This window comes from Malania oleifera, chromosome 1 (genome assembly GCF_029873635.1).
Source record: "Malania oleifera isolate guangnan ecotype guangnan chromosome 1, ASM2987363v1, whole genome shotgun sequence".
Classification (NCBI taxonomy): domain Eukaryota; kingdom Viridiplantae; phylum Streptophyta; class Magnoliopsida; order Santalales; family Ximeniaceae; genus Malania; species Malania oleifera.
Genome location: NC_080417.1, coordinates 42,721,835 through 42,732,674, shown reverse-complemented (window position 1 = coordinate 42,732,674; position 10,840 = coordinate 42,721,835). Strand labels below are relative to the sequence as shown.

Here is a 10,840-nt window from a genome sequence, read left to right as displayed (position 1 = left end):
AGTTTCTACGTGTGGAACTCAACGATTTAATTGACCGAACTAGATAGTTCAAAAAGTTCCCGATCAACCAAACCGCGCTAAATGAAAAAAATTACCTTTGGACCTCCATGTTCGGTCGACCGAACTTGTAGTTTAATTTGTTCTCGATCAACCAAACCATGCACAGCTCGGTCAACCGAACTTCCTTCGGTCGACCGGTGCTCTCAGGTTGCCCTATCATTTTTACAGTGATTAATATTTTTAAATAGGGTTAACTTGGTTAAATTATATTAAAACTTTTATAATAATTCCATATGGGTCCTGAACGGTTATATTTTTGGGGAAGTCTATATATACCCCCTTATTTGGAATAATTAGCATGAGATTAGAAAAACAATTAGCAAATATCCTCTGAATCTTAAAAACCTATTTTTTCCTATTCCACTCCAAATACTCTCATATATTCATTCCCTTAATACATCTTAACATTGTGAGTATATTTTGTGTGCTAGTGGTTATTAGGTATTACTAATACTCCCATTGTCTTGTGTGAATATTTGATATTGATTTTGGGGAGTTTGGCATAGTTTGTCCCACAGATTTTTTATTGATAAAAATCTTGTGTTGGGATAAACTTATAAGCTTAAGGATCTTTGCATTGTCATTGCAAGATTCCTATAGCTTTATTTTTGTGTCCAAAATATTTTACAAAATTAAATTTCAAACAACTCTTTGTGCTAGATACATTTGAGAAAATATATTTAAGGTTATTTGAATACTCTGATTGGCATCTTTGAAACCCTAAGCCTGCATTGAGATCTTTTGTATTGTGTTTCAAAGAAAATCCTATTTATACACTGCATATTTCAGATTATCCATAATATTGAGTGTTGATTGCACACGTAGAGCACCAAGCTTATAGTTCTTACATCATTGAGGTGCATTGATTATATTGAGTTGTAGTGGTACACATACTTGCTTGTGTAAGAAGCATATTTTTGTGTACAAATTTTATACACATTAGTTGTACTTTAAGCGCGAGCCTAAAGAGGAAGACTAGTCCTGTTGAATAGTCCCGGATTGGCTTAGACCCGGTTAGGAAAGTTAGGTGCGTCATCCTGGTAAGGCGTGTTGGTTGAGATCAGCCCCTTTAATTGACCCGGTTATAAACGGTGTTGCTCCACCCGTTAAGTGGGCTTATAGTACAATCCTTGTGCTGGTGTAGCAAAGGCAAGGACGTAGGCATAGTTGGCCGAACCCCGATAACATATCGCATGTCTGTTTATATTTCTACACTTTATATTTAACACACATGTATGTTATAATGTGAATGATGTGCATGATTTAAATTTTCGCATCTTATATTATCTGCGCATTTGGGATTGTATAGAAAGACCCTAGGTTACCAAATCACATTGACTTCTTACTTAACCTAGGACAAAAGTTTAAAATTTCAATTCACCCCCCTCTTGGGAATACACCAAAACTAACATACTATTTATTGATACAAATACTTACTTTAAGTACTTTTCATAATAAATACTTATTTTTTAGAACATTCCAAACAAGTTCCAAGTATAGGAGAAATAAGGAGACAATTAGTAAAATTAAGTGTGGAGTGTTGAATATTAAATTAAAATATGATGTTAACTTTGGTGTATTCCCAAGAGGGGAGGGAATTGGGTATTTAAAAAATTTCTCCTAGGTTTAGCTAATTCAACAATAGTATTTCACAACCTAGGATCTTTCTATATACACATAAACCCAAATGCGCAGATAATATGTAGAAATTAAATCATGTTCAACATTCAAAAACTAACATATACGTGCAGAAAATAAATTACGGAAAAGTAAAGTGCACACATGATATGTTATCGGGGTTCGGCCAACTGAGCCTACGTCCCCGCCTCTAGCTCGCAAGTCCGAGGATTCCAGTAATGCTCACTTAACAAGCGGAGCGACACTGGTTACAACCAGGTCAATTAACGGGGCTGACCTCAACTTACACCTTACCAAGATGGTGCACCTAGCTTTCCTAATCGGGTCTAAGCCAATTTAGGATTATTTACCAGGGTTAATCTTCATCTTCAGACCCACGCCTAAAATACAACTAATGATATAAAATTTACGTATAAACAAATGCTTTTTATACAAGCTGATATGTACCACTATGCACAATATAATCAATGCAACTCAATGATGTATGAACTATAAGTTTGGTGCTCTACATGTGTAATCAATACTCAAAGTTATATCTATAAACAATCAAGCACAAGAGTGTTCTAACAAGTTATTTCTTTGAAACTAGATATAGCAAATCTCAATACTTGATTAGGATTTCAAAGATGCTGATCAAATATTCAAACTAACTCAAAATATTTTCCTTCAATAAAAAAACCACAAGAGTAGTTTGAAGTATATAACTTGTATAAATACTTTGCACAAAAAAGATTATTGCTATAGGAATCTTTGCAATGACAATGCAAAGATCCTTAAGTTAATGAGTTTTTCCCAACACTAGATTTATCAAATAAAAATCTATGGGAAAACTCTTGCTTGACTTCCCAAAAACAATAACAATCAATCAAGAAAAACAATGGGAGTATAAGCAATCTATACTAATCAATAACCCAATATAGAACTCTCACAAAGTTAAGATATATCAAGAGAATAAAGATTTGAGAGTGTTTTGAAATAAAATGGGTAATATGAACTTTTGGAAATAGAGAGGAATTTTTATAATGATTTTTGCTAATCTTTATCTAATCATCACAAATGAACTCATATTTATAGATCAATGCCAAATTATGACTGTTTAGGACATGTAGGGTATTATTAAGAAAGTTTTAAAACAATTTAACAAAGTTAACCCTGTTTAAAAACTTTTAACCTCGGTAAAAAAATTTTCAACCCGAAAGCATCGGTTGACCGAACTTAAGGTTTGGTTGACTGAGTGACAGAGTTTAGTCGACCGTGCAAAAAATGAACTGAGACTTTGGTCGACCATACATGCATGGTTAAGGGCGATTTTTCAAATCCGTGCGATTCGGTCAACCGGGTGATTTTGAACTACAAGGTTCGGTCGGTCAGGCAGTTGGCATTTCCCACATGGGGGTTCGGTTGACCAGGGCGTTGCCCATATAATTTTGGTCGGTCGACCGAGGAGTCAAACCACTGACCTAGTGGGAGTTCGGTTGACCAAGCTATATTAACTTGCCAAGGTCTGGTCGACCGTACTATGGTCAAACCGTTGACCTCTAACTGGTTCGGTCGACTGAATGCTTTTATACATTCTGGTTCGGTCGACCAAACATGCATTTTTAATGCATTTCAGTTTTAATCCCCTTATACAATAACCCTATTCATATAAGCACATTTCTTTATGCATGCATATAGGTCCTAGGGTCATTCTAGGTCTTTTTTAGGACACCGAAAAAATCCGGTATTGGTCGACCAATCTAAGGTCATTTGATTTTCAAGTGATGCGTAGGGACCTAGAGTCGTTCTAAGGCCTTTGAGCTTATAGTTCCTACATACATGATATGCAAAAAATATTATAAATTTTTTTCTCCTAATTACTATTATAGACCCAAATTGAATAACAATGAAATATAATAAAAATAATCTTCAGGGTCTTCATGCTTTACTTCATGTGTTATCAGTGTATCTGCTAATATAAACCTACACATGACCTTGATAGTCATCAATTACCAGTATTTGTCATTATTAAACCATAGGGTCAACATATGATTTTTGCGAACTAGCTATAGATTTAACTTGAGCACATCACTCAACTTAAATATTAAATTATTTTACTTATTTGGTATCAAATATCTAAATGTGGAGTTTTTCTATTTTAACCTTCAAGTAATGAGCATAACTATAAGTCAAAGTTTTTAATTTAATATAAACAAAAATTTCTTCTCATATTTTTATGTACTAATTATAAATAAAAATAATTTAATTTATTGTTTGACAAAAATAAAACTTATTATTTTTATTTTAAACACTTGAGTGATAGATTTTGTCATTTTCATTTTTTATAAGAAATAAAATTAGAAAATAGACATTAATTTTCTATATTACTAAATAAAAAAATTAAGAGCTTTATGATTCAATCAAACGGATTTAAATAAGAACAACAACAAGAATAATAATAATAATAATAATAATAATAATAATAAAGGTAAAATCCAGCAACATCCCCTTTTCAAAATGTGACACTATCCCCTAAGTTTTCGAAAACTATCGCAAAAGCTCTTGAGATTTAATTTTATAGACAAAATAAATTTTTGATTAGTTTACCATTAAACAATCATTAAGCTTAGTGAAAAAATAAATTTTATCCTTAATAAAATAACAAATTTACCCATTTACACAATTTTGACAAGATAAATTAAGAAGATAACATTAATTTGATAAATTAAGTTAGAAAATTTAATCAATTAATTACAATATGTCTTGAAAATTAAACTTATAAGTGAATCAAATGCCCATCGATTAAGGCATGATTTTATTGTTGTATATTTAACGATTGATTCAACTAATAGAAGATTCATTTTGTCAATAAAATTAAATTTTAAAAAAAAAAAAAATCGATAATTTTTTAAATAAAATATCATTTTCAAAATATTTGAGTGTTACTGAATTTTACCCTAATATCCACTATCAAATGCAAATGCCTTTTAAGTATAACCTATTCACTTATTTAGTGAATTAATTCAAACAGTCGTTTTTCAAAAATTATTCTGATCAAACACTCTTTTAAACCGTTTGTTTCATCACCAGATGTAGCGCTCAGTTCCAAGCAACCATCCTCTATACAACTCACAACCACGCGACCAAGATATCATACTGGTTTACCATTCTACACTACAATCCTACTCGAGGTCCTAACATATTTATTTACCATTCTATACCACAATCCTACTCGGCCCTTGGGAGGATTCGCTTTCATTTCATAATACTTAATACTTACATTAAAGCAAAGTGTTCTCCAACCCCTTGACAAAAACTATCAAAAACTGTAAATTTGATTATAGGAGGGATTGTTTTTTTTGTTTTTGTTGTTGTCTTTGGTAAACAAAAAATAAAAATGAAAATTTTATAAGACAAAATCCCTATAGAAGGGTCAACTGAGTCAAATTCCTACACTTACGGAACAAAGATCCAAAAGCCACTTTCCTTTTTTCTCTAACGTATACCTATCCCAACACCATACCCCTTTGTTTCCCTAGGTCGCCTGCTACCCTACTTGATGGTCACATACCGGTTGGTGCCATGCTTGGCCCAGTGGTCCTTCAGATCAAGAGGTATTGATAGGTCATGACCCTCTGCAGCAAGCCTGCTAAGCAACTTGGTGAAGGCACTTCCACTCATTTTCCGGCCACTGACCCGAGTGTGCCGCCGATTTGGCATCTGCGGCAGCGGATACATCGACATAGTGGTGGTGCAACAGGCGGACTGCCACCCCCCATTCCCCCACTTGTAGCACTGTTGGACTTCTCCAGTGCAGGAGCAAACCGGTGCCGGCATGGAAGACTCGTCAAAATTCACTTGGTTCAGACCCAGATTATCCCTCCATTCGTGCTTTGGCACCCCAAGCTCCCGGCTTAGATCTTCCCACTTAATACCAGGGTCTTGCCCGTTTTCCCACCCGTGTGAAGAGGCAATCGTAACTTGCTTGCTCAGATGTTCTGCCTCAGTTTTAACCCTTTTGGATGAATTCTTTGATCGCTTAATTGTCCCATGCTTTATGTTCTCAGAAGCAACCGCAGAAACTGGAGAGGTTTCGCTTACAGGGAATTCCTTCGGACTGTAAGCTTCATTGTAGGGGTGAGGGAGAAGATGATGGTGCGTTTGCTGGTGGTTATGCAAGGATTTTGCTGCACGGGGGATTCCATTCACATGCAGAGTATGCACATGGGCAAGGTTACTGCCATTGATGAAATTGTCATGGTATTGGAGAGCAGCAATGGCATTGTCCCTTTCAATTATGGCACTGTCACGCTCAGAAAGTGCTGCATCTCGCTCCACAAGCGCCATGTCTCGTTCAGCCAGAGCTGCTTTTTTCTCAGCCAACGCCAGGTTTCGTTCATAGATGGCAGCATCTCTCTCGGCCAGAATGTTGAAGAATGACTTCATAGTTAACCGGTCCTTCATGAAGAGAAGGGAGTATTAGCTTTGGACAGTCAAGTGGAGCTAACTGCATATGGTTCTATATGCATGGTTCTATTATTAGACAGAGAAATTGAAATAAGAACTGAACATGAGAAACTGCCCAACAACAAACAGCTCTGTAGTTGCTAGATTGGTTTCTAAGGCATATTATCAAAAGAAATTCCTGTATCAACCATTAACAAAAGTCAGAGATCATACCATCAGAAAGAAGTCACCACTGGAATTCCATCCTCAAAAAACTGTTTCTGCTGCTGTAGAAACCAATCACAAGTAAATTTAAAATCGTGCAAAGAGGAGAATTCCAGAAGGCAAGGTTCGAAACCTGAAAATTTATAATAATGATACACCAATTATTACTGAGAAGTTTTGACTGGAATAAACTGACTTAATTCTCTTGGCTTGCCCCTTAATAGTAAATATGTAAAGCCCTGTTCAGTTATAACATATGATTTTACACCCTTCCAAGGCTGTAACTTTCTATTATTCTGCTGTTCAGTTGCCAGACATACAGGAAAAAAGAAATGCTAATGTCAATCTATCTTTGGCTCGTCAATGATAAATACAAGATCACCACAATGCAGACCCTCTTTCTATTGGAGGCTGCCATAGAGAGAGAGGGAGAGAGATAGAGATCCAATAGCACCAAAATTTTCCATTTCAGCTAGTGCAGCTCAACTTGCACTGTCAAGTCTCATCAATGGTCCAGCACATGTTTGGATTCAAAAACATAATGGACTATGCCAACAAACTATAGACAGCATATTAAGAACCCAACTCAGTAATTTCCCTGCAGAAACCAATTCTGCTTCCCAACACATTGCTGTTGCATTTTCAGCTCAATTCCTTATGTTTTCTCCTCATCTTTTGGGGCATGAGGAGGACCACAAGGGGGAAGGGGAATGTACCCCTGCCCTCTCAGGCTATCACCATTAAAACAGGTAGGAGGAAAACCAAAAGAAGAGTTGAGGTGATGTTGAAGAAATGTTATAGGACAGAGATGTCAAAGAAATATTATGGGACTGTTTTCCAAAGGGAAGGGATAGTGGGGGAATAGGCTTCTCCCTACGTAATAGTATGGAAACACAAGTAGTCTCTTTATTCACCATAAGGGCACTCAGCGCTAATTGTGAAAAACAACCATTGCCCAGATTTAAAATTTTACCTTTTACTAAAAATGCAATAAAACTTTCAACGGTTATATAAAGTAATTGCAGATCCTAGGTTTACAAATTTGAAGGTGAATCAATTGAACAAGGACTAATAACAAGAGTTGAGACTGCAGTAGCAGTACCAGGAAGTGGGTGTAAGGGGAGCCAAGGTACACATGTATAACTGAATCAATTGAGGTTACTACAAATTTGTGCAACTTCAGATGGGTCATAATAAAGAAATAATAAGGAGGATTAAATTTAGAAGTCTACAAGGGGCAACTGTTGGAAAAAGGGGGCCCACAACACCCCTAGCCCACCTTAGATTCTAGACTGTCTGAGAGGGAATAGGGGGAGAAAAAAGAAGACAAGAAAAGTGCAGACAGGAACTTTTCAAGGTTTTAAAAATTAAAATACGAAGTTGTATCAAAGCATAGTTGACATGGGATTACTGGGACAAAGACCAATAAGAAGGTCCAAGAGAGGAACAAAAAAGAAATATAAGGAAAATTAAGATACTGAAACATTTCAGGGGTTCAGAAAGTGAAAGGAAGGTAGTTTTAGAAGATCAAACAAAGTGTTGGTGCATATGATTTTCATTTTCTTCATATGCTCATTCATCTTTGCAATATATGTTTAACTATAAAAGGGAACAGCAGTAAATTCACCTGACTAAATGAAGAACAGCAAGTTCTTACTAAAATATTCCCTAATAATAAAGCTTTTTACACATATTTGCAGCTGAAAATTTTCAATTCTATGATAAAAAGAGGTTGCTGAATCTAATTTGCCAATCTCATAAGAGCCTAACCTTGAGTAAATGAGACAAGTATAACAATATGAAATAAAAATGAAACAGAAAAAGAAAAAGAAATCAAGATGATTACAAAGATTGGTCCAACTTTCCAACAATCTCAACTGGAATGTTACTGGCAAAAACATGTGTTACTTTTGTTAAGATGATATGACCTAAAGCCCCTCACTCTAGTACCAAATCTAATTGTTTTAGAAATTGTAAAGAACTTTTCCCTAGATAATTCCTGGTTTGCAATTTTTTTCAAAAGAAAATATGAGCTTCTTTGGTTCCCAAAAGCAAACCCCCCCCCCCCCCCCAAAAAAAAAAAAACCCAAAAATAAATAAAATAAAATAATAAAAAAGGTTTAACTTTCTTGATGTAAGAGGCATACCAGATTTTAAATTGTTTCCTTCTGCTCAATTATGACTAGGTGCTCAAGTTAAATGCTCAAACTGTAGGAATTCATCAATTTGCCTTCAGAATATATATTAGACCAATGATCAGCAGGAAGCATAGTACAATTTAAACACTAGAGGAACTATCCTCCAGCCAAAAACATCGATTGTTTCCAGCTACTCTATAAAACACTAGAACCATCTTGGTTCATCCTCAGGAACATATATCTTATTTAACCAGAAAAACACAATCACTTCAGTATTTATGACCTCAACCAGTAAAATGAAGGAAATTGCAAGCTGTGGATGCTCAAAATCATAGATGGACTCGTCAAGGGCGAACAAAAATATCAAAAATATAAAAGACTGGAATGTTGCAATTTAGAGCTTATAACAGCAAGCAATTTGCTGCTTGAAAATATTAAAACCTGGTGGGCAAATGCCAAATGTCTTAGATGAAACAAAGAAGCCTAGTTTTCCCACTTTTGGACAGTAGGGGGATCTTCTACAACTGACACCAAGCCTTCCTATCCCATTCTTGTTTTAGAAGCTGCACTCATTAATAACACTAGCCCAACACAATAATTCCAACAAGAAAAGAAACTTCGAATACAAAATTAAAGACTAAGTTCAAGGGCTAGTTATAATGGAGACAGTTGTGCTATAGATAGTAACTAAAGGCAAGTTGATCAAATCAATATGAGGACGAAGTTACTTTGCATGATCCTCAATGCCAGAAGTTTCAAGATGAAATGGGGCATCTGTTTTACCACACAACAGAATTTATGTTAGAGCAGCAATCTTCTGTATCATAGCTACATTGAGTTCCTAAAAAAACCTAGCTGAGGAAGCATGGTTGAAGCCTTCATAAACACCAAACTTACAATTTACTGTCAATGTATTCACTTCTTGGCTTAAAGTGGTTTCTTCACTTACATCAGTGCATAATGTGCCTTCCTTACAGTAGAAAGAATCATCAAGGTTCGTTGGCAGACAACAGATGTATAGATTAGTCTTAAACCTAACAATGACAGGTGCATGTGTTTGAGAGCTTGGAATTAGGACCTTGAAATTTGAATAGATTTGAACAAGATGCAGTTACAAAATTTTAATAAATTTTTTACCAACTTCAAAAAAATTAAAATGAGGGTCTGAAATGTTCCTTAACAAAGGGTTAGTGTTGTTTGGATTCTTTGGAAGGTGGATGCAGGCAAGGCAACTCAGTCTATCAATCGCAGCTGCCTGCTATGCCTCTCAAGGTGAATGAGCTTTGGGTTAAAAGATTAAGCAGATTTGTCTAAAACCATTGACAAAACCTCATAAAATTGTTTCCTTCTGGCCCTACTGCTTCATTTAAAGAAACCAAAACTTCACTGATTTGATTTATTACTTGCCCCATAGTTGCTGTAATTTAACCTACAAACGTATGTACAATTCAAATTTTGGCATCTGATTGACGTTCAACTCATATTCATTTCAATCACGGTAGCATGCACACGATCTTGAAGAAAAACATTAGGTTTCAACAACCAATCTCGGATAATGGGTGGCAAAAAAAATGCGCACTCGAAGGTCCAGATTAGTCAAAACCCAGAAAGAGTTACCAGACAAGCACGCCATTTTGGGAGCAGAAGAACGGATTGAAAGCCCAAACTTTAAGAAATGCGTAAGAAAACCATGAAGAAAACAAAACCCAAATACAGAAATCATAGGAAAAGAATCATATTAAAGTAAATTTTCAAAAGAGAAGAATCGGCATTTGAAGGGTTTATCGGAAGAATATCAAACCAGAAAGAAAAAAAGGGTCTGAACGTTGCCGTCGTCGTGTGATCTCGCCGGTCTGGGAAAACATGAAAGGATTTGAATTGAAGTCGTCGAAGTCTTTCTTGTCTTTCTGTCCGTGTCTGCGGGGGTGGGTCGTTCGCTTTCGTTTGACGATTACGACGATGGCTTGCCGTTCTCGATTCGATCAGTTTTAAATTTTAATTAAATAGCCGGAGAGGGAGGACGCGCCTGGCGGCGTGCGTAGTCGGGCGGGTGGGCGAGTCGGTCGGGAGGCGTGCAAGTGCAACTCGGCGGACCACACAAGAGCAAGAAAGGTATGCTCGATTCCATACAAAATTTAAATGGGGCCATTTACTCGTGACGCAACTGCGACCATACATGAGACGCTTCCTTTACCCTATGTATTTTTTTGTCAAATACCCATTGTCCATGTTATAAATAATCGGGAGTTTTTCTTAATAATAGTATTAATTTTTTTAATGAAAAAAGCCTAACTATACAACTGTTGATAGACTATTTATAGAAATATGTTAAAATAAAATTGACTTTTGGACAT

At 35.8% G+C, this 10,840-nt stretch overlaps 1 protein-coding gene across 2 annotated transcripts; it reads right to left on the bottom strand.

Annotated features, from left to right (window-relative positions):
• Positions 1–4,983: 4,983 nt before the first annotated feature.
• On the bottom strand, positions 4,984–10,633 carry LOC131163692 (protein BASIC PENTACYSTEINE6-like). 2 transcript variants are annotated; one of them, XM_058120370.1, is made up of 3 exons: positions 10,288–10,633; positions 6,358–6,481; positions 4,984–6,135 (listed from the first exon to the last, which is right to left on the bottom strand). In XM_058120370.1, the coding sequence occupies exons 2-3, from the start codon at positions 6,358–6,360 to the stop codon at positions 5,230–5,232; spliced, it is 909 nt and encodes a 302-aa protein (XP_057976353.1). In that variant the 5' UTR covers positions 6,361–6,481; positions 10,288–10,633; the 3' UTR covers positions 4,984–5,229. The 2 variants fall into 2 exon arrangements, with proteins under 2 accessions (XP_057976353.1, XP_057976359.1); XM_058120376.1 differs by having other exon boundaries at positions 6,358–6,410; positions 10,288–10,594.
• Positions 10,634–10,840: the final 207 nt, after the last annotated feature.